The sequence below is a fragment of the Microchirus variegatus genome (genome assembly GCF_963457635.1).
Source record: "Microchirus variegatus genome assembly, chromosome: 3".
NCBI lineage: Eukaryota > Metazoa > Chordata > Actinopteri > Pleuronectiformes > Soleidae > Microchirus > Microchirus variegatus.
The window spans coordinates 3,452,000-3,477,058 of record NC_139804.1 but is presented as its reverse complement, the minus strand read 5'-3'; the positions used below and the strand labels follow the sequence as shown (position 1 = coordinate 3,477,058).

Genomic DNA, 25,059 nt, shown 5'->3' with positions numbered 1-25,059 from the left:
TTAGTAGAGAGAACGTTTCCTTGTTTGTTTTTTTTAATGTTTTTTTTTTTTTTTTTACAATAATCAAGTCCAAAAAATAAGAATAAATTAATAAATTAAAACACGAGCATCGGTTTAAAAAAAAAAAAAAAAAAACAGCTTTACAGTAGTAGCAATAAAAGTGGTTTTTAAAAATCTACCAGTACAGTACGTCAACCCAGTGACGCTCTGACAGCAGACGTGAGCAGTGTTTTTTCATTTGAACACGACGACAATTCACAGAATAACGACGACAACGACGACACAGACACAGCTCTTCTCTTTCTCTAGATAATAAATTACACGTCTATTTTTACTTCAGAGTCAAACAGGGAGACGGAGCTTCTTTTTTATTCTTCTTCTTCTTCTTCAGTCTTCTTTTTCCCGATTTTTCCTGCTTTCTTTTTGCGAATAATCACAGTTTTCGCCAGTGCAACTCAAAACTGCCATGTACATGTGTCATTTTTCCAAAATAAAACCGCTTCACTTAGCCTAGCGACGCCGCGCTCCTACGACCCGTCCGTAGAAAGTAACGATTGAAAAAAATAATAATACAAAAGCAGTAAAAATGGTGTAGAAAAAACATTAAGAAGGGAAAATCTTAATGAAATTATTCATAATAATAATAACAACGTCGTTGAGCGAGCACTGCGCGGCGCCATGCTAGCTCAGATTCACCCTTCAGTGGTTCCAGCCCACAATGAAATACTGGACTTATCATTCATTTGTCCTTTTAAAAAAAACAAAAATATGGCTCCTCCTTGAATAATAATAATAATATGGCAAATATTAATTTAAAAAAAAAATGTCATCAAGGCAAAGTTTGTAATCTTCAGTGAATCTCCAGTTCCACTGTAGGCGCGCTAACGGCAGCTAACGCAGCTAACGGAGCTAACTGGTAAACGGTGCCTGGACTCCGGTGCCGTAAACACGACGTCACGTGTGTCTTTTTCCCGCCAGTCATCGTAGAAACGTGTCATGCGTTAACGTTGACGCCATTAACCGCCGTTAGCGCGCTAACATGACCACAATGAAATACTGGACTTATCATTCATTTGTCCTTTAAAAAAAAAAAAACCACAAAAATATGGCTCGTCCTTGACTAATAATAATATGGCAAATATTAATTTAAAAAAAAAACGTCATCAAGGCAAACTGTTTCTCAATCTTCAGTGAAAATGAAAATATAAGGCAAATCGCACACGCGTTTAAGGAAGAAGAACGACGCTGTGTGTGACGGCAGTGCATCAACGACGGGTCGTTCTGTTCAGGATTTACACAAACAATTACTCTTCAGCAGAGATGGAGCTGTGTGTGTGTGTGTGTGTGTGTGTGTGTGTGTGTGTGGTACAGTATATCATCAGACATAAATCAGCCACTGGTTGAATCCTGCCGAAACATAAATATGCTATTCCTCCTCCTACTTGGCATTTATTTATGGTCTTGCGAGAGGGAGGCAGGGAGGCGGCGAAATGGAGATATTTATATATACTTTTTCCTCCCAACTCCAATCGTTTCCTCGGTCAGTGTACGTTTAAAATGAAATGGTCCAAAGAACTCATATTATACGCTATTTGTCCAAGCTAACCTGGTTCCCTGGTGTCCTAATGAACATGTCTGTGACATGCTTTGGTCAAAATACCTTAAGGATGAAGCACCACAGCAGTTCAATCACAAAACAGCCCTGTTCAAAACGCTCACTTTTGAGTGCCTGTCTCTTTAAATATGCAAATGAGACACAGGAAACTACGTCAGCGTCGCTGAGGCTCCGGCAGCTAACAGCTAACGGCAGTTAGCATTTGAAAAAGCCATCATTTGCCAACTCGAGCCGGCACATTGCAGCCATATATAAAATAGTGCTGGGCACGTTAATGCGCTAACGCATGGCGTCATGTTTACGTGACTCCCGATTGTTGTGAAAATCGGGAGTCACGTAAATTAAAATTAGTTTCTAAAGTAACGCTAAGCTTTAAAAACAGAGACACACATACAAACGCAGTACACCGGTTATTTGTAGCGCTGCTGTTTTTCGTTTAATAAACAGACCGCTCCAGTTCCGCCGTAGGCGCGCTAATGGCGGCAAAGGAGCTAACGCAGCTAACGGAGCTAACTGGTAAGCAGTGCCTGGACTCCGGTGCCGTAAAGATGACGCCACGCGCGTCTTTTTCCCCGGTCAGTCGTCGTGCAAGTGCGTCGTGCGTCATGCGTTAACGTTGACGTCATTAGCGTGCTAACAATACCAGCGCTAATATAAAATGTATCCATGTAAATCCTCTGAGGCTGGAAGTTTGTGTAGAACTCTGCGCTGCAGCCAAGAATAGAACACTTTGCGGACTTCCGATCTTCCGGATCTTACTGCCCTCGCCTGCACTCTCGCGTTTTTTTTCGGGACACAAGTCAACATGGCGTGTTTTATCTCCTGTACTTAGACTGAGGCGGACCACGAAAACACAACAAGAGTGAGTCATCTTTTTTTTTCTCCACACTTTGCCGACTCATAGGGCCTCCAGAGTGCCAAATATAAGTAGTAAAAATGATTAAAAAAAAGTTGTTTGGGGCTCACACTTAACTGAAAGTGACGCTAACAGTCACGCACCCGTTATCGTTAGAGCTTCTGACACGGACTCTTTATATCGCTGTAACCACTACACACACACACACACACACACACTGTTCCTCCTCCTCCTCTTCCTCTTAACAGACATGCACTGCTAAGCTGAAATGATTGCCCGCGGTGAAAATAATCTCCTTGCTGCTTCTGCACGACTCAGCACAAATGATAGATTGAAGTGGTAACAGAGTGTGTGTGTGTGTGTGTGTGTGTGTGTGTGTGTGTGTGTGTGTGTGTGTGTGTGTGCGCGTGCATCCTGGCATTCCTGAGACCTAGCAAGCCCGCACTGTTACAGTATATTGAGATGGCTATCGAGCGGTTACCGCGGTTAAAAACAGCCGCGTCCGACGAGCAGAAACGACCTGCGAAAACTCCGAAACGCCAGTGGCGAAAAGGGGGCGGGGTTTAGGGCGGGATGGATTGATAAGTAAGGGTGATATACATACAACGTTAATAATGTCCATAACAGTCTGCGAGGCCTGATATTACTGTACGTTTAACAGTCACAGAGAAGACGCGCGGGGATAGTTAATGGCTTTTTGTCCCAAAAAAAACGTCTATCGGGCTTAAACCCGGTGTATTCGTTGATTTATTTTTTGGTGGTGTTTTTGTTGTGCGTCGCAGGTCAATGTCAGGACTTGACCCCCTTGGCTGTTGCTGTTTCCGTCGACTGCCGCACGTCGGTCCACTCCTGCATGGTGCTCTGCAGCGCCTGCGTCTTCTCCTTGTCCACCTGCACGTAGTCCACCTTCTCGTCCGAGGTCACGGAGGACGTGGACGGCTGTGGGGACGACAAAGAAGAAGGCGGTTTTGAATTTGTTTTGAAAATGTTTTGGATTAATGATTCCATACATTAATTTTAGCGGAAAAAAGGGAATAAGACATTAAAAAACTGTAAAAACTTGGCTGTTTTCCACAAAATTTGCACATTTTAAGGTGTTAACAAAACAAAAACGGACACCCTCTAAAAAGCTAGCTAAAAGCCTGTCACCTGCCTCGACTACAGCAACACCCTGCTAACAAGCCTCTAGCTAGCTAGCTAGCTATCTATCTATCTACAGATGGTCCAGAACGCGGTGTGCCTGGTCTTCAATTAGCCTACAAGTGCACATGTCACCCCCTTAGCCGCCGTCGTTTAAAAAAGAGTAATTGTTTGTGTAAATGTCTCCCGCCTCGACTACAGCAGCGCCCTGCTAACGGGCCTCTAGCTAGCTAGCTAGCTATCTACAGATGGTCCAGAACGCGGTGTGCCCAGTCTTCAATCAGCATACAAGGGCACGTCACCCCCTTCAAATTCAAAATCACTGATGTTAGCCTCCAAAGTACTTCATGGGTCTGCTCCCACCTACTTAAATGCTCTCCTTAAGGCTTACGTTAGCCCCTCGACTACTCCGTACATCAAAGGATTGTCGTCTGTCGGCGCTAACGCCCCGCAACAAGACAATCCACACTCTTTTCACAGGTGTTGTTCCACGCTGGTGGAATGACCTACCGAGCGCTATCTTCAAGAAGCTCTTGAAGACCAAGCCCTTCCAAGAACATCTTCTGTCCTAGCACTTAGCTTAGGATCCACCTCGTCACTCTCGATCAGTCCACAGTTCTTATCGAGTGGAGTTCTTTCCAGGACTTCTTCTACGTAGCTTATTCCTCTCTTGTAAGTCGCTAAAACTAGCTAAATTTAAGCTAGCTGCGCTTCACGGGTTTGCTCCCACCCACTTAAATGCTCTCCTTAAGGCTTATGCTAGCCCCTCGACTACTACACCCCTGTTTCAGAGGTAATATCCCCCCCGAAAACACATCATGTGACCGTTACACAAGCTTTGTCTTCACCACAGATAGCTGAGTTGCAGCAGATAAGAACCAATCGAGACGTGAACGCCAGTAACGGAGCGGCAGCATCGTTTTCTGCTAAAGGTCTCTTGTTGTTTTATTGCTGAAATGCAACCCTGGAGTTATCAGACCAGAACAGAGCCAGCAGCAGCATTTTCAAACATAGCAGTTTTTAAGAGCTGTTAAACAGCATTTGTACTCGACTGTACGTGGCATTAATAATTTAGACATTTTTAAAGTGAAATGTGAGCGTTACAGCACCGTATAAGGTTTGTTTAAAGGTGCATTATGTAATAAATCTAAAGCAACTGGCCGTAAAATCCTCCTAATATGTCACAGAGACTCAGGAATAATGTTCACATAAACTGAACTCACCAACAACAACAGTACAGACAAAATATTTGCATTAAAAAAATATTTTTGCAGACTGCAAATCATGTTTTATGTTTTGATATCATGTTTTGGCATGTGGCGCCACCTACCGCCATCTACAGATCATTGCAGTAAGTAGCGTTTCAGCTGCCGAGCAACCACGGGTTGGCAGTTACGTCAGAAAACTAAACCTAAAAGACCTCGGTATTTTTTAAATTTGAATGTAGTAACTGTTTTTGGCCACATTCTTACATATGGCACCTTTAACCAAAGTAAAGACGTTGCATTTGTGCTCATCTGATGAGAAAATATGACTTTATTCATCTGCAAACCCAACATTTTTAAGCCAATAAATAAAACAAAAATCATATGTTTACTTTTCTGTGTGGGCTGGGTGAGCCAGGCTGGAAGTCCAGTGCGAGGTAGTCCACGTTACCACACTTTCTCTGGGCCGGGCTGCTGGTGCCGCTCATCGCTGGAGAGGTAGACGCTGGGTTCTGCTAATGGAGGACAGGCAGCGGAGGATTTACTCACCCAGGGTGCGAGGGAGTTGTTGGCGTATATAGCATGCAAACAAGTGACTCATTAAAAAAACACAAGAGCACAATGTGCTCCCCTGATCTCGCCCCGCAGCTATTAGAACTCACCATAGCCACATAATTCTCCTCGCTGTCTGCAGAGTCGGTGCTGGTGATGCTCTGCGTGGAGATGGGTCGACAGTGCTGCGAGGACATGGAGTTCATCGCAGGCCTGGAGCAAAACAAACAGCACTGTGAGTGATTCTACCTTCTGACCTCGGGGCAAGAAACAAAATACAGCACCGTGTGTGTGTGTGTGTGTGTGTGTGTGTGTGTGTGTGTGTATGTGTGTGTGTGTCCTCTGTTAATCTGGCTTGAATGACTTGCTATGGGACTCACATGGGACGGATCCAGGACATGGTGACTGGACTCTTAAACGGCAGCTCGTCAATAATCCCATTGTTCTTCAAATCGAGAGGTGTTGGCTTCGCTGCGGGAAAAACAAGAGCAGACGCACAGCACAAAAATATTATTGTCTTTTCTTTAAAACAATCAACAATGCACACTGCTGAGGGGGAGGAGCGTGAATCCATCGCCGCATTCATCTATAGTAATACAGCACAACATCTGCATTTATATCCACTTTAGCTATCTCTGGCTCCTTCCAAGCTAGCAAGAAACTCGGGCGTCACGATTGATTGACCAGTTGACCTTTACAGATCAACTCGTTTTCGCTACCTAGCTTCTAGTACAGGCTCTAGGTCATCTCCTACCTCGGCTACAGCAACGCCCTGCTAACAGGCCTCTAGTTAGCTAGCTAGCTAGCTAGCGGGATCGTCCCCATTTTCCCCGCGTTCCCCCAAAAGGGATCTTCCGTTTCTCAGTTATTACGGAGGAGATTGTTCAGGTTAGGGAAAGGGACAGGGTTAGGGGATATAGCGCATCGTCTGGCGAAATTTACATGCAAAAGCAGCCAAAAATACCATGCATTACTTTTCGTAGCTTTCAGGACAAATCTTTCTTGGAAATTATAGTGGAAAAAATAATCCCTATTCCACACTGGTGCAATGACCTACCGAGCGCTACCTTCAAGAAGCTCTTGAAGACCCAGCTCTTCCAAGAGCATCTTCTGTCCTAGCATTTAGCTTAGCTTAGCTTACCCCTACCCCCTCCCGTGCATTGAATCCACCTCGACATTCTCACCCTCTATCAGTCCACTGTTCCTATCGAGTATGATCTATGTAGCTCATTCCTCTCTTGTAAGTCGCTAAAGCTAGCTAAATTTAAGCTAGCTGCTTAAATGTAAATGTAAATGAAGTAAATATGATGTTTCCCAAACCTTTTATGTGAGGATTTCCAATAGATAAATGCTTGATAAATGAAACACATCTTCAGTAATGTATTAATAAAACCCAGTTTATGCCTTTAGATGGAGTTATATCTTCTGTCCTAGCACTTAGCTTAGCTTAATCCATCTCCTCCCGTGCATTGAATCCACCTCGTCACCCTCACCCTCTATCAGTCCACAGTTCCTTCCTTCAAAGTTCTTTCCAGGACTTCTTCTGTGTCCCTTATTCCTCTCTTGTAAGTCGCTAAAACTAGCTAAATTTAAGCTAGCTGCTTAAATGTAAATGTAGCATAGATGATGTTTCCCAAACCTTTTATGTGAGGATTTTCAATAGATATTAATAAAACCCAGTTTATGTCGTAAGGTGGAGTTAGCATGATATTTTAAGTAAAATAAAACCGTTCTAACCTACAGAGACGATCATCTGCACACATGTTCACACCTAAGTTTTCAGTTGGCTTCACTCCAATCGGAATATCTTTGGACCTTCAGGTCGTAACGGAATTCAGAAACAGTGGCCCCTCGGGCTGTGAGACACCTGTGCTACTCACTCTTTAGGTTAAGTAAAAAAAAAAACAACTTACATTTCCTGTTAGGCTTGAGGTTGCGGTTGATGGGAGGAGGTGTGACATCGCTGAGACGACTGGGCCGGTGACACAGGGAGGCGCTGCTCCCCTTGCGGGCAGGTAGAGTCGCGGAGAACCCCGGGAAATCAAAGTGATGTGGCCCCGGGCTCATGGGGATGTAGATGTTCTTAGGACTGTCAGCCAGGGCGGCGCTGAGCGGCGAGGAGCCAGGATTCATGGGCACGTAGTTGTCGTCCGAGTTGCCGCTGTCGGAGCGAGTCAGAGGGGCTTTGGTTCTCTGTCGTCAGAAAGAGGGTCGTCGTAAAAACGCGATACTCGACGGGAGTAAATATAGGGCCAATTCCAATTCCTATCTTAACCCTCAAGCTCAACCGTTTATCTTAACTGGCCCTCAAAACCAAGTGTTGAGGGTTATTTTGTCACTTAGAAATGGGACACCCCTTAAATGCAGATACGTCTTCAGACTGTAGGGGGCAGAATAACACAAAAGTCTGTCAACTCCAAAAAAGAAGAAGAACGATTATTTATTTATTACGATCCGTTTGTCAGTCAAGTTATTAGGTTGTCAGTTAGTTATAAGATGATACTCATACAAATACCACAACCACGGACATATTCAGCTGACAGTTACCACACACCACGACTTATTGAAGGGTAAACGATAGCAAACTTGTCCGCAACCGGCCGGCTATTGACAAAAGATCGTAAAATAAAAATAAATGTTACGCAACAATGACGTCAGTAATCCATAATATGGGCCTAAACTAAGATAATACAATGGTTTTCATAATTTTTATATCTCTATTAACAAAGAAAATACACATTGTAGCGTACTCGTTTTTGCTGCTTTTGCCGCCATCTTTGTTACGTGAAAACACACACTGCATTCTGGGTAGCCCTTGCTCCCAAGGGTGGTCTCGGAAAATCTCAATATTGAGGGCGATACAGCCCTTAAACTTGACCCTCAACTTAATTTTTCTGAGAATTGGGACAGCACTTGCACTAGAGGGAGCGCACATTTTTGAGATTGAGGGTTAAGCAAGGAATTGGAATTCACTCATAGTCGGGTACGAAGTGTCTGTCTATCTATGCAGGGTTATGATTTCACACCGACGGTATTTGAGAGCTGGGTGCAAAAGACGGTGACTCACCAAGTAGGAGCTGAAACCGTCGTTGACAGACTCCACAGACTGGCCTGAGTTGTTGAAATGGACGGGACGATGGTGGCTGTTGGTTTCAAAGGAGGAGCCTGTGGAAAGAAATCAATATTTACCACTGCGTTAAAGTAGACATACTGTATTAGACCCTATTTCACCAGATCAACCTAGTTGGCCTGGTGTCCTATGGCGTTAATGGTGCTAATGGCGGTAAAAGAGCTAAAGGAGCTAAAGCTAACGGGTAAACGGTGCCTGGACTCCGGTGTCACGGCGTGTAAACACAACGTCACGCGCGTCTTTTTCAGGTCAGTCGTCATGGAAACGCGTCATTGACACTGTTAACCACCGTTAATGCACTAAGGTGCCCAGCATTAATATAAAATGTATCCACTGGACACAGGTAAATCCTCTGAAGCTGGAAGTTTGTGTAGAACTCTGTGCTGCAGCCAAGAATAGAACACTTTACGGACTTCTGCTCTTCCGGATACTATTGCCCTCGTCTGCACTCTCGCATTTTTTTTTACGGACAAAGCGGAGCTCCGCGAAACAACAATTCCAGGAATGTATCGTTGTGACGTAGCAATGAGTGCGGAAGTCAACGTCGCGTGTTATATCTCCTGTACTTAGACTGAGGCGGACCACAAAAACATAAGTGAGTCATCTTTTTTTCACACTTTGCCGACTCATAGGGCCTCCAGAGTCCCAAATATAAGTATTAGCATGATTAAAAAGTTGATTTTAATATGATAATATGCCTCCTTTAAACTCTAAAACCGTGACAAAGCACGACGCGAGTCAGATGTTGTACAATCACCACTGCCACGGGAGCAATATTTGGACAAAAAGTGCCATTTTCAGTGATGTAAACTCTGCTGTTTTTCCAACAGAACAAACACAACATGAGTGACGTTTAATTAAACGCTCGGCTGCGTTATAATTAGCTCTTTGCAGCACAGGTGCGCGAACAGCCTGTACGCTCGCTAACAAGGGTCACAAGTCAATTCTCGCCTTTGGCTACACGAGGCCCGAGCACGGACGAACATCGGAAACTAAGAGTGTGTGTTTTTTTTTGTTTTTTTTTTATTGCTCATCGGCCTGGAACGAAACATTCTGGAGAAGGCATTGAATTTCATTAGCGTCTGAACAGAACAGTGTGCTGCTGCGGCGGCGGCGGTGGCGGCGGACTGGGCCCCCTTTGTTTTCTGCTCAGCTGCTGGTGTGAAGTCAGTAAAACCAGAGATAGCGGAAGTGGGAAAAGAGGGGGGGTGGGAGGAAAAAGGAAGTGCAGAAGTCGCTGCTGCACCATGAGGGGAGGGGGGGGGGGAACGGAGCGATGGAGTCAGCGTCCAACGTTGGGAAAACAGGAAGCGTTGGTGCACACGTACCTCTGTGCAGCCTGATGTTCTCCACGGCGGGGAGGGTATTCCTGCGCGGGATCACCGAAACCGCCGACGTCACCTCTCCGTTCTGACTTCCTGTCGACTGGGGACTCCCCCACTGACCTTCTGACCCCTGGCTGGGCTTGGGCGGCCTGGGAGGAGGCGCACACGACGACTCGGAGCTGGACGGCGTCAGAGAGTTGTGGTTCTTATCAAACGTCCGCGGGATCTGGTAGAAGGAGCCGGGCGTCGTCGGGAGGTCGTAATTGTCAGTGGGGCGCTCGCTGTTGTGCACGGTGGCGAGGGTGTTGCACGGCGTTTTGAACGTGTACACCTCCTCGTCCTCCAGCTCGGCGTCGCCCAGGGCGCCGTGCGGCGGCGCCTCCGCGCTGTAGCCGCGCGGCAGCACGTAGCACGCCTCCTGGGACGAGTCGTCGTCGTCGTTGTGGTGGTGGTGGTGGTGGTGGTGGTGTCCCGGTAACTGGTGGTGTTTCCCCGGCTTGGGCAGGCTGTAGAAGCCGTGCAGCTGCGCGCCCATGCCGTTCAGACAGTGGGAGAAGCCGTGGGAGAGTTTCTGCACGGCAGAGTCGCTGCCCATGAAGAGGCTGCTGCGCGTGGACTGGGAGAAACTGGCGCTCCTGGAACACAGATACACAATATATGTATGTTAAAGACAAGTCAGGTAACCTGTGGGAAAAGGGCAACATCTATATATGCTATATGCTATATGCTATATATTCACATTCACATTCTTTTAACTTCAAAAAATGGGTTACTTAGTAATTAAGTAATAATAATAATAATAATAATAAATTAATAAGTAATACTTAGTAACTTGTGAGAAAATATATAATATATGTTATATGCTATATGCTATACATTCACATTCTTTACTATTACTGTGAGCAAAATGTCTATCGTGTTAATATCTTTATATACTGTAAGACAAAAAATGGGTGACTTAGTAGTTAAACAATAATAATATAATAATAATAATGAATAAATAATAATAATGAATAAATAAATTAATAAATTAATTAAGAAGTAATACTTAGTAACCTGTGAGAAAATGGCAATATCTATATATGCTATATGCTATGCTATACTGTGGGTGTTCTTCTAAACTATAAACTATTTTGTTTATCGATGAATCGGTTTGACGCTTTTTTCATTATTCAAAGAAGATTTCTGATTGTTTTAGCTTCTTAAATGTGAATATTTCCTTCGTTTCTTTGCTCCACGTAACAAAGAAATCATTAAAAGTGAATCATTTTGGTTTGTGGACAAAAACAAATCCAATCCAATCCAACTTTATGTATAACAGCCGAAACAATGTGCTGTACATCAAAGATAAATAAATAAAACAAGTAAAATATAAAGACATGTGACCTAATAGACCTAAGAACAAATAATAAAACAATAAAATTCTATAGAAAATATAAAAACAATACTCATACTTGGTCGAAAGCCGAAGAGGTAAGAGTTTTTCACATCAACTTATGCCATTTTGGTGTAAAACCCCAAACGGCCACTAGATGGCACTGCAGCACTTCAGGGTGAGTTTAAACTTCCCGTCTGAAGGTTTGCAGCACATTAACAAACACAACAGTGCACTTGTGCTGACTGCATCACCAGAGCTTGACCACCTCTGTGCAGCAGCAGCCGAAGCACAACAACTATTCCACTTCGGGTTTTTGTTTGTTTACGTCTTTGGAAGCGAAGCTCGTTTGTTTACGTGTTTTCAACGCTACGTTAGCGGTTAGAGAACACCTCCCCCCCCCCACCCCCCACACACACACGCCTCATTTATTCCATGGGGGGCCTTGACCTTCAGAAGTACAGCATTTCTGCCCAGTTAGCTGAGCAATGAGCCGACGTCGCGCTAAGGCTAAGCTACGATACCAATCAATGAGTCATTCCTTCGCGTCGACGCTAATCGCTCCCGAGACCGCGCGCATATGCATTAGCGACCCCGTCCCCCCCCCCTTGTAGCCTTCTAATGCGTCTCGATTATAAATGTAAGGGTTTGACATGAATAATGCATCAAAGTGACACGATTAATATCGACATAGCGTTTTGCTCGTCAGGATTTCAATAATCAATCAATGATGAATGACTGAGTGAGTGAGTGTTTTTTTTTTTTTTTATACACAGATTAATTCACACCGTTGGTCACTGGAGCAATTTTCCTTCGGAAGTTAAATCACAGACGCTAACGTCTTCGTTAGCGGCCGCCGAGCGAGCGACAGATGAGACGCACTGCGAGGTTTGAATCCCGAGGTCCAAGCGCGGGGAAGATTTATGTGCCAAAGGGTGAGGCTGAGAGGGCGATTCCATCCACCGGGGGGGGGTCCAAACCTTTAGGAGTGATGGATTTACACCCTCAACCCTCACTGATCATCTACTGTACGCCCTCTATCTGTTATTATTATTATTACAGCTGCTCTGTTTCAGTCTTGGGGGTTTAATAGAAACACAGGAGTGGATTTGAGTCAAGCTAGGCGTTCATATTTATGTATATATACGAACCAATTATCCTCAAACCCCCCGACTGCAGCATATTTGTTTGCAATACGGCAAAATTGATTATTCAAGGAGGAAAAACACAAAGGATTTATCGTTTATTTTGGTTCTATAGCCTTATTCAAGTTGGTTTTTTTGTCCAATTACGTCAAATTTCTACACTAATTATGAAACGTGTAAAAGACATATATACATTTAGTAAAAGAGTGGTTCAAATGTTTGTAGTTTCCGTTTTGTTCGGCCAAGAACTGAACCCGAAATGTCGCTGATTTTGTTTGTTTTTCTTAATTTAACATTTTATTTCATCATTATGAGAAAAAAAGTTGAAATAATTTGTGTTTTTATTATTTTAAACATCTTTGCTTGATTCGTTTTTTACGAAAAAGTATTTTTTACGTTTTGTTTTTTTCTTACCAGTGAATCTTAAAATAAATAACTTAATCGATCATTCATCAATTACTAAATTAATAAAATTAAAATTCAACTAATTTGATAATCGATTATTCGGTTTTGGTGTTTTCTAAAGACTAAAAAACCGGTTTATGTGATTTTTCAGTTCCTTAAAGGTAAATATTGTCTGATTTATTTGCTCCAAATAACAAAGAAATCAATAAAAACGCAATAATTACCCGGTTCGTCAAACACTGATCGATATTATTCAGCATTTTATGAAATTTTAACGACCAAATGATTTCGATTAATCGAGAAAATAATCGTTAGTTGCAGGTAATTTAAGCACCTGAAACACTGCTTATACTACTTAAACGCACGCACGCACACGCATGCACACACAGTAGTTCTAACCCTTGGGGGAGACTGGGGCTTCTAAAGCTGAGGAAGCTGAACATCAACCTGTCCGCTGACCCCCGCGTTTACGGATAACAGGAAACCCTGACACAGGACGTCTGAGGGGGTCGCGACCTTTACCTTGCACTCTCGCTCTTCCTGCTCATGCACTGGTGGAGGAGGAGGTAGTCCTGCGGCGCGCTGTTGGACAGCGAGCCGTGGTGCGAGTGGCGCACGGGCACGTCGAAGGTGAAGAGGACGGGCTGGCTGGAGTGGATGGGGGCGGAGGACTTGCGCTCGGCGGTGAGCGGTGCCGCCGAGCCGGTGACGTCCGCTCCGACGGAGCGCGGCATGTGGTGCAACCTGCCGTCTGCGGACCAGAGAAATCACAGTCATTGATTGGTTCAAAAGCAGACATATTAGTATACCCTATTTCTACAGGTTAGCCTAGCTCCCTGGTGTCCTAATGAACATGTCTGTGACATGCTTAGGTCAAAATACCAAAATACCAAAATAAGGATGAAGCACCACAGCAGTTCAATCACCCTGAATAAAAACAGCCCTGTCTCTTTAAATATGCAAATGAGACACAGGAAACTACGTCAAAGTCACTGAGGCTAACGGCAGCTAACAACAGTTAGCATTTGGAAAAGCCGTCATTTGCCGACTCTAGGCGGTTAACGGCGCTAACGACGTCAAAGCTAGCGCATGACGTGTATTCATGACGACTGACCGGAAAAAAGACGCTAGCGACGTCCTTGTTTACGTGACTCCCGATTGTTAAAATGAGTAACGCTGAACGTTAAAACAGAGGCACACATACGCAGTACACAGGTACGCTGGTTATTTGTAGCGCTGCTTTATTCGTTTAAATAAACAGACTGCTCCAGTTCAACTGTAGGCGCGCTAATGTCGCTAAAGGTGCTAACGCAGCTAACGTAGCTAACTGGTAAATGGTGCCTGGACTCTGGCGCCACGGCATGTAAACATGTAAACATGACATCACGTGCATCTTTTTCTGGCCAGTCGTCATGGAAACGCGTCACGCGTTAGCGTTGACATTGTTAACACCGCTAACTGCCGATATAAAATGTATCCACTGGACATATAAATCCTCTGAGGCTGAAAGTTTGTGTAGAACTCTGTGCTGCACTGTGCAGCCAAGAATAGAACACTTTGCGGACTTCTGGCTCTTCCGGATACTATTGCCCTTGCCGCTAAAGGAGCTAATGCAGCAAACGGAGCTAACAGAGCTAACTGGTAAACGGTGCCTGGATTCCGGTGCCGTGGCACGGAAAACATGATGTCACATGCGTCTCACATGCACAAACAAAAGACCACACTTTGCCGACTCATAGAGCCTCCAGAGTCCCAAATATATGTATTAAAATGATTAAAAAGTTGATTTTGCATAATATTTCTCCTTTAAAACATGCTGTAGGGTTTGTTTTGCTACATAAAGTAAAAGTAAAAGGTATTCACTATTAGAACCCTCAGAGTCTGAGATTTGTAATTCATCTACGTGACCTTGCCTTGCAGGGAGTCTTGTATTCAGTAGCTCTCTCACAGTCTGCTCTCTGATCAATAGAAAGGATGGATCTGTCTCAGGGGAGGAGGGAAAACACTATCCTTTTGGGCTGCAGGGTTTGAGTAGAGCAAGATCACATGATTGGACTGATCCTCTGTGACCGGGGACAATGTGCTTTGTTTGATATTATTGAGCCGAACCATTGTTTGGCACAGTAGGTCGGCGAGGACAGCGTGCACCTACAAAAAAAAAAAAAAAAACCTTTATCGATCCCTGCAGGGAAAAGTGCTGCAGAGAATGTAAAAATGACAAATATGCAGCAAGTAAACACAACAAAAAACATCCTGTTTTTTGTTTCATTTTTCTGCATTTAGAGTCTACAAAGAGAAGGTAAATGTTCAGATGAGGATACTGCACACACACACAGACTGGGCACCAGGCCATAATGAGGGGGTGCACACTGAGCTGTGGGAGTACTGGGTGGGCGATCCACTGATCCATCGACCCACAGTGCTGTGTGCAAAACTAGCTGATGGAAGAAAGGAAGAAAAAAACTCTCATCCTTTGTTGAATCTAATCTCTGTTTCACTGTAAGATAAATTCAGAGATATATGAATTTAATGAAGCCCCCAGAACTTCTCATTTAACGGTTTCTTTGGTACTAAACGGGCGAAAAAACTTTTTTAAAGATAAAACTTAACATAAAGTGTAAATCGTACATTTTCTTATTCAGCTCTAATTAAAATCAGCCATTTTCTGTAAATAAGCCTCAGAACAGGCACCACAACAAATGTGTAATCATTATAATCATAAGCAGCAGCAGCAGTAGCAGCAGAAGTGATGTTTGTTAATTACACACGTTCACACAAGTAATTATCAGCTAACGAGGTGAATGAGTATTTGGAAATAAAAGTTTTTTTTTATTATCCCGGCTGATGTTAGCTAAGGTAGCTAACATTTTAGCTAAGGTAGCTAACATTTTAGCTGAGCTAGCTAAAATCGGCCAAGACAAAAAACGCTTTCAGAGATATGTAAATTTAAAGAAGCCCCAGAACTTCTCATTAACGGTTTCTTTGGTCATAAACGGGGGAAACTGCCTCTTTTTAAATAATAAAACATAAAAAAGACAGCAAATCTACTCATTTAAAGCTTGTACCAGTGAATTACTGACTACATAAACTGTAAATCGTACATTTTCTTCCCTCAGAGCTCCACCAAAACAAATTTGTAATCATTATAATAATAATCATCATAGCAGTTATGTTAGCTAAGCTAGCTAATATGTTAGCTAAGATAGCCAACATCAGCCATAATAATAATAATAATAAGAAGAAGAATTCACATATTAAGTCTACATAGATGAATTCGACGAGTTAACTTTGATATTGCCAAAATCAGATTAGATTAGAGAACAAAAAACATTACGGATATTTTCCAAAAACAACTTGATCTCCCCGCATCCCAGAAGCAATTTTGTTATTTTGGTCTCTCCATCTGACGTTCATTTTCCTTTATTTATTCAAGAAGGTGGTCCTCACTCAGCACAGCAGTGGCCCTTAAGTTACCAAAGAAGTAACTTGTAATGTGAATTATATCTAATAAAAACAACAACCGTTCCCTCCCTGGTGCACACAGTTTCCCTCCCCTCTTTACAAAGCATGTTCTGGGTCAAACGGCCTCTGTGAGTCACGGTGCGAGAGGCTGGAAAACAGAAAACACGCAAATGGGGTGCGTGCGTGTGTGTGTGAGGGGATATTCTGGAGGCCAGTTAGCTAAATGAGGTCACATCCATGCCTCTGGGGGGTGAGGGGTGAGGGGGGGGGGGGGTCTTCAGACCAGAGGATGCCCAGGCCCAAAGCCACACAGGCAGGGAAGAGGGAGAGGGAGAACACCCACCATCATCACCATCATCACCATCACCAACCCCCGCTCCAGTGATCCTCAATTACACTATTGTTCTGAGTGATTCCACCCTCCCCAGGCTGTTTAGGCATCATCTCATTTTCTCCACAAAAAGCTTTGTAAAAGCTTTCATCCTCAGTGTGCGGTGGTGGTGAGCACTGGGGCCCACGAGCACCGCTGGATATTATTGATTCATCGTAGGACGGACGGACGATGGAAAAAAATCATCGCACTGCTGCACCTCATCTCATGGAGCTTAAAAACACAAATCTTTGATTGTGAATTTGAATCATTAATCATTAAAGGTGCATTATGTAATAAATTTAAAGCAATAAAATCTATATCACAAAATATGTCACAGAGACTCAGGAATAATGTTCATATAAGAAACTGAACTCACCAACAACAACAGTACAGACAAAATATTTGCATTAAAAAAAAATATTTTGCAGACTGCAAATCATGTTTATGTTTTGAAATCATGTTTTGGCGTCATGTGGCGCCACCTACCGCCGTCTACCAATCATTGCAGTCAGTAGAGTCTCAGCTGCTGAGCAACCACGGGTTGCCAGTTACGTCAGAAAACGAAACCTAAAAGACCTCGGTATTTTGAATTTGAATGTAGTAACCGTTTTTGGCCACATTCTTACATATGGCACCTTTAAGTGTGTTTTCTGGTCGACTATACTATACTAAATACTCCAGCTGTACAACAGAAGTGACTGAGAAACACAGAGGTGATGATGCACAGTTCAAACGGTGGAATTATATCTAGTCAAATAAAGACTAGCATAGAAACCCACTTAAAGCTGGCGTACGCAACACACATTTCGCCAATTATTGATCAATAAAAATTAAATGATAGCCTTTCAGCGTATCGTAAATCAAGAGACCAAAAAACGAATTTAAACTGTCCCTCACACGTTTTTATTAGGCACGTTAGCATGTTAATGGCGTCGACGTTAGCGGATGGCGCGCGTCCATGACATCTGACTGTAAAAAAGACGCGCGTGACATCATGTTTACGTGCCGCAGCATTGGAGTCCAGGCACGGTTTTCCGTTAGCTCCTTTAGCGCCTGTTAGCGCATCTACAGTAAAGAGCTACAAATGACTAGCATACCTGTGTAATGTGTATGTGTGCCTCTGTTTTTAAAGTTTAGCGTTACTTTAGAGACTCATTTTTACAATCGGGAGTCACGTAAACATGACGTCACGCTCGTCTTTTTCCAGTCAGTCGTCATGGAAACGATTTGTGCGTTAATGCGTGCTAACTTTGACGCCGTTAGCCGCTGTTAATGTGCCCAGCACTAGTTTTTATTCATAAGAATATCACAAAACAGAACTGAAAATGATTAACTATGTCATCATTGCACTGATATTTAATGTAATTTTAAAGCAGACAGCTCTGCAAATATCTCTGCTAATAATGCAACACACACACACACAGATTACACTAGAGTTTAAAAACACAATCTTCTTCATTTGAATCATTAATCATGAAGTGTGTATTCTGATTTTTTATTTTTTTTCCCCATGAACTACTTTGCTTTACGACGCTGTCGCTGTACGACATGAAAGACGAGCGGCGGCGCCCGGCCCTCGCTGATGGAAGAGCCTGCCTCGCTCATCACTGACACTAATGGCTCTGATGATAGATGTCACCAGTCAGTTGGTCGGTCGGTTGTATACGACCACAACACGGAGCAGAAAATAAAAACCAGTGAATCCACCGCTAATGTGCCGCGACATTTGATATCTTAATTATTTTTATATCATATAGTTAAAGGCGCCATATGTAAGAATGCGGACAAAAACGGTTACTACATTCAAATTGAAAACACCAAGGTCTTTTGGGTTTAGTTTTCTGATGTAACTGGCAACCCGTGGTTGCTCGGCAGCTGAGACTTTACTGACTGAAAACACGATTTCAAAACATAAACATGATTTGCAGTCTGCAAAATATTTGTGATTGAGCCTATGAGCTCCACCTAAACAAATTTGTAATCATTAGTAGTAGTAGTAGTGATGTTACACACATATCAGCTAACTAACTAGGTGAATAAGTATTTGGAAATAACGTAAGCTTTTTTTTTGTCTCGGCTGATGTTAGCTAAGCCAGCTAATATGTTAGCTAAGCTAGCTAACATCAGCCATTATAATAATAATAATAATAATAACTGATGTTAGCCAAGCTAGCTAACATCTAGCTTAGCTAAAGTTTTCTGACGTAACTGGCAACCCGTGGTTGCTCGACAGCTGAGACTCTACTGACTGCAATGATTGGTAGATGGCGGTAGGTGGTGCCACATGACGCCAAAACATGATTTCAAAACATAAACACGATTTGCAGTCTGCAAAATGTTTTTTTTAATGCAAATATTTTGTCTGTACTGTTGTTGTTGGTGAGTTCAGTTTGTTATATGAACATTATTCCTGAGTCTGATTTTACGGCCACTTGCTTTAGATTTATTACGTACTGCACCTTTAACGGTAATAAAAACGAGGATTTTTCGAGAAGTTTTCACCCACAATTGATCAAATTAACTTCAAAAGCTCTTCCCACGACGTTCTCCAGCTCCAAACAAACATCATTTCTGCTCGGTGAGCGACACATGGCTCTTTCTGGGTCAAAGAGCCCCTAAGTTCACCGGCAATCTTCCAATTACGCCACCGTAATACATCACCTACTGTCTCATCTGCTCCGCCAACCATAATCTAATAGAAGCTGGCTGCCGAGGCTTGAATTAGAAACCGACCCGATCGCTGCGGAACAACGGCGTCTTTGTGGGACCGCTCATTTCCTCTCAGCCTGGCCAGAATTAGACGAGGACATACGATAATCTAATCTGGAATAGAGATGTAAAAATAGAAGAAATGACCGATTGAATCGGAAAGCAGGAGGCGTCTGAATGTTCTCAATAAGACGTTCTTTTGTCGCGCACCTTTCATCGAAGACATTACATAAAAGATAATCAAGCTAACGCTGTCCACCTGACTTCAATTTGAGTAAAAGGAAAAATAAAAGGAAGCAATTTCCTTAATGGTTTTCATAAGAGATTGCACTTTAAAAATATTGCCCGTTTAGCTACTCTGCAAATTAACCTGGGTTAAGTCCAGGCTCTGCGTGAGGTCATCTTACGACACAGAGGTTTGATCCGACAGCGTTGACCTTGAAGAAAAAGGGCGTCCGTCTACCTGAGAGACCTGGAATAAAAGCACCAGTGTAGGATATTAAAGACGGGAGCATATTTTTGGCTCTGGCGGATCGATGATTCCCACATATAACCTTTCAGCATAACGTGATCTGAGAGACAGAACAAGACTTTTTTTTTTACCCATGAACTCTGTGGCCATCTGGAGACGAATCACAGGGACGTTATCAGAGAGAGAGACGGCGCAAAAAGAACAAATAAATAATACTATAAAAAAAAAGCACGGAGGTTGCATACAAATTCTCCGGTTTCCTCCCACAGTCCAAAAACATGCAGATTTTTGGGATTAGGCAAATTGGACAAGGTGTAACCCGGCCTTTAGCCCTACGTCAGGGGCCCCCGGGACCCTCATGTGCAGGATAAAGTGGCAGAAGGTCACTTTAAAAAAGGATAATTAAGCCGTATACAAAGAAATCAGACTATTAATATTAGCTGCTCTTCTTCTAAGCAGCTGTGGGTCCGCGTCGCTATTTCTGCACCGTCGACAGCTACTTTTGCTGCAAAACAACGTGTAAACAAACGAGCTACCTTGATTCTGAGGACCCTGACGCCTCTTTCACACAAAACTCAGTGCGCGAACTGTGGCGTTGTGGACGTGCCGGACGCAAAATGAGTCAGAGGACGCAAAAGAAAACAACAACAACAACTCCATAGCGCTCTTAGCTAGCTTAAAAGAGCTAACTATTTTGCATCTTTAATAGTGCTGTGCAAAAGGTTAAGGCACGACACGTTTCCGCGACGACTGACCGGAAAAAGACGTCATGTTTATGCGCCACGACACCGTATACCAGCTAGCTCCGTTAGCTGCGTTAGCTCCTTTTAGGGCCGGTTAGCGTGCCTACAGTGGAACTGGAGCGGTCTGTTTATTAAAGGAAAAGAGCAGCGCGACAAATACCGAGGTCTTTTAGGTTTCGTTTTCCGACGTAACTGGCAACCCGTGGTTGCTCGGGCAACTGAAACTCTACTAGCTGCAATGATTGGTAGACGGTGGCAGGTGGCGCCACATGCCAAAACATGATTTCAAAACATAAACACGTTTTGCAGTCTGCAACAACTCCATAGATTCAGTTTTAATTATTTTTTTTGTTATATGGAGCAAAGAAAACATAAAATATTTACACTTAAAGAGCTAAAACGATCATAAATCTTCTTCTGACAACGAAAAAAACCCCTCAAACAGAAAAATCGACGACCAAAATAGCAGTAATGATCAATTGTTTCAGCCCTCGTTGGGCCAGAAGTGGCAGAAACTGAGCAGAACAAAGGAAAATGTTCTCACTGAAGCTGATAAAAACACGTGTGTGTGTGAGTCATTTGACCCACGATTGATTGAATTAAACACATTCCCAGTGGCGCACAAACAAACATTTGAACCTGGAATTACACCGTGGAATTAGGTATTAGGATCAGGTTTTTGCTCATTCCCACCCAGGTAATCTGTCTCATGACGTGTGTGTGTGTGTGTGTGTGTGTGTGTGTGTGTGTGTGTGTGTGTGTGTGTGTGTGCGTTATATCAAAGCTCAACAGTTGGGAGGGGCTGGAGAAGACATGAAGAAATGTTGTTATTAAACGACCCGAGGACGAGACTCCACCAACAAACACGACGACCCTCCCCTGCGAAAGCTTTAAGTACACACATGCATTATTTGTTTTCCCTCCATGCATCTGCAGGGGCAGTGGCTCTTTAAAGCAACAGTGCTGCAGTCCCGGGAGGCCGCATAGTGGAGTCCATTTGCATGTGTGGTAAGAAGAAGAAGAAGAAGAAGAGGAAGAGGAAGAGGGGGGGGATGGATACTGGATGGATAGAGGAGGAGACGGTGGTCAGGGTTGGGTTAAAGAGGCGATGAGGATGAGGATGAGGGGGAAATGTCATCCTCGCTGTGCTGATGTGCAACAAAAGACCACACGGCTGTTTCATCCTCTTTAAAAATAACAAAGATCAGACACGCAAAGATTCACAGATTGAGTCTGATTACGCGTGGATAACACAAGAGCGCGCTAACACCGCCGCGGCGTCATGTGAGCGCCAGTGCTTCACCACTTTTCCACATTTAGGACCGATCAGTCACTTCAGAACAAGGGGTCAGGGTCTAAATCGTCCATTATCTACTGCTTTATCCTCCACCAGAGGGTCGTGGTGCTGTGCCTATCTCAGCTGACATAGGGCGATGGGCGGTGGGGTCACACCCTGGACAGTTCGCCAGTCCATCACACGGCCACACATAGAGACAAACAACCATTCACTCTCACACCTACGGTCAATTTAGAGTGACCAATTCACCTAAATCTGCATGTTTTTGGACTGTGGGAGTTCTTGCTGCAAAGGCAAGAGCGCTAACCACTACGCCAACCGTGTAGCAGGTCCAAAAGATAACAACTAAATAAATGCAATTTTTATGCAACAACCTCCTTTCTGCATGTCGAAGAAGAGCCGACAAATACTCCAGCTATGAAACAGTTTGGGAGGACGTGAGCTGGAGTTGAAAACTTGAGGCAAAATATGAGTTGGAGGATAAAAATCAAAAAAACAAAACTCAAAGTAAACTTCACCTCGAAAGAATTTGAATAAACACAAGTGTGTTTGCTTCTTCTTTGAGTCTGGACTAAATAGTTCATCTGCAGCCTGGTCATCAGTTAACAAAGCTGGATAAGGCTCAGTGGATCTATACACTCTGAGAAATAAGGGTTCCAAAAGGGTTCTTCTACAAGGGCTGAGGTTCTGCCTTGAACCACTTGCTTCTGAAAAACCCTTTCCCGAAGAAAAGGTTTTGTATGACGCTTATGTCAAATTTTGGAACAAAAACTTTTTTCACAAAAATTGTTACATTTTAGACGACATGCTATAGTATGACGTTTTTGTCAAATGCTGGACCCAGAATTTTTTTTTCTGAAAAAATTGGCAAATTTTGGACCACAATTTTTTTGTGTGGTACCCTCCAAAAAGGGTTCTCCTATGAGGACAAGCCGAAGAACCTTATATGGTTCTACTTAGCACTTTTATTTCTAAGAGTTTAGTCAAATAACCGACTAGATGAAAAAAACTACCACTTAAAGAAACCCACTTAAAGCTGGGGTACGCAACATACATTTGCCAATTATTGATCAATAACAATTCATTCATTCATTATTAATTATAACATTTCAGCCTAATGTAAATCAAGAGATCTGTTTTCATTCAAAATAAAATCACAAAACAGAACTGAAAATGATTAAATATGCTATTATACTGATTTTTAAAGTGTTTTTAAAGGGCACAGCTCTGCAAATATCTCTGCTAATAATGCGACAAATACAAATTACAGTAGAGTAAAAGTTATATAGATGTAGTTCATGTCGGTCCATGTGACTACAGTCTCACAGGTTGATGTGATCCCAAAGAGTAACTAGGTCTCCCACCCCCTGGTTGTTGTTGTTATTTTTTTAAAGAAGAGGCCAAAAACATGCTTTATATGTTCACATTGACCCTTGACCTTTGGTCATCTCAATCATAGAGGAGTTATCTGAGCATTTTCGCTTCCAAAAACAACGAAATCTGTCGAGATGTTTTTTTTGCGAGAATGGAAAAAGCCTGAAAAAGAACGTACAGTGGTTTTCAATTGGAAACCGCGTGTTCTTACACGTTTCCTCGAACTCCTTCAAAGAAAGAAGGGAAAAGGGTTTCGTAACGTTATGTAAATCCGTGTCTAGTCAGAGGGAGGTTTATGTGTTGCCAGTCATTGAGTCACAGTTTAACTGACATTTCCCAAGCACTGAGGAAAGAAAGAAAGAAAAAAAACACTGACCACAGCTTTACTATCTCTCAAGTCAGTTCCTCTTTAATCATTGTTGGCACAGTGAGGACAGACTGAGCGCAAATCTTTGCTAAGCACAGGCACATGAGGACCTTTAAGAAGTGGATTATGCGCATTTTTATTATTTTCCCAAAGAGCGCAGTCACAGAGAAAGCTGATGAATTTCACTTAAGACGAGTTTAAAGGCGCGCGTGTTGTGGTTATCGAGTTATCACTCTGGCTTCACAGCTGTAGCTTAATGTGAACGCCGTCTGAGAATTTACTTGAATAAATGCAATCTCTTATTTAAAACTCCTGCTGCTGGAGATGCTGATTTAGAAGCCGAAGTGAAGAACAACGCTGAACTGCTTCCAAGGGAAAGGCACAACGGGGAAAAACAAACTCTCATAGCCGATGACAATTTTAACGTCAAATTTGTGGGTGCTGAGGCCACGCCTTCTGACGTAGAGGAAATCCTTAGATAACTTTTAAACGTTAACTTGTTAAGAACATATGTACCAAGTTTGACGTGGCTAGCTCAAACGTGCTAGGATGAGTTTGCGTTTTTTTGTTTTCCCAAAATGGCCGACTTCTGGGTGGGCGGAGCTAAAGGAAGTACTTGGGGCAACGAGTGTACCAAATTTGGTTCAATTTGGAAGAACTACGTATGACTTAGACAGAGAAAAAAAATCTATAATAATATTTAGCATTTAACGCAATTTTGGCCACTTTCTCTCGTGTCAAAAATTCCCAAAAATTTGCGAAGAAACTTTGGATTAAGCCAGACAAATTCTCCAAATTTTGTCCCAATCTGACAAATTTTTTCTGACCATTACCCGACTTCTGGGGGCGCTATAGAGCCCTGGAGCTAGGAGCATGTTTGCGCCTTATGCCACTATCGCATTTTTCGCCGACCGGACCTCTGTGTCAAATATCAAGAATTTTTATGCGCGATAATGCCCTCAAAAATTAGCGCAATGTTGGAGAAAAGGCCACAAAAAGAATAAATAAGTAGATTAGCCATTTTAGTTTTTCCAAAATGGCCGACTTTTGGGTGGGCAGAGCTAATGGAAGTACATTAGAAATTTGTTTGGAATCACGAGAGCAACACATGTACCAAGTTTGATATAAGTTCGATAGAAAAACATCTAATATTTAGCATCAAAAAATGTAGCGTCAAAAATATACAACTTTCGTCTGACCATTACCAAACTTCTGGTGGCGCTATAGAGCCCTGGGGCTAGGAACGGGTTTGTGCCCTATGCCACTATAGCATTTTTCGGCGACCTGACCTCCATGCCAGATTTTAAGAGTTGAGCGCAATGTCGGAGAAAAGGTCACAAAAAGAAGAAATACGTAGACTAGCCATTTTTGTTTTTCCAAAATGGCTGACTTCTGTGTGGGTGGAGCTAAAGGAAGTACATTTTAAAAAAAAAATTTGAATCATGAGAGCAACGAGTGTACCACGTTTGGTTAAAATTGTAACAACGATGTGCGACTTAGACACAATTGATAAA

The 25,059-nt window shown here is 43.0% G+C and overlaps 1 protein-coding gene across 1 annotated transcript in view; it reads right to left on the bottom strand.

Moving 5' to 3' along the window:
• Positions 1 to 3,260: 3,260 nt before the first annotated feature.
• The window catches only part of gab2 (GRB2-associated binding protein 2), a gene marked incomplete at both ends in the record, with an annotated part of 67,597 nt that continues 45,798 nt past the window's right edge, over positions 3,261 to 25,059 (bottom strand). The window contains 8 exons of the mRNA XM_083886280.1: positions 3,261 to 3,410; positions 5,209 to 5,331; positions 5,479 to 5,581; positions 5,749 to 5,839; positions 7,282 to 7,561; positions 8,436 to 8,533; positions 9,827 to 10,458; positions 13,271 to 13,499. Coding sequence (XP_083742406.1) covers positions 3,261 to 3,410; positions 5,209 to 5,331; positions 5,479 to 5,581; positions 5,749 to 5,839; positions 7,282 to 7,561; positions 8,436 to 8,533; positions 9,827 to 10,458; positions 13,271 to 13,499 — 1,706 coding nt within the window. The remainder of the gene's footprint in view (positions 3,411 to 5,208; positions 5,332 to 5,478; positions 5,582 to 5,748; positions 5,840 to 7,281; positions 7,562 to 8,435; positions 8,534 to 9,826; positions 10,459 to 13,270; positions 13,500 to 25,059) is intronic.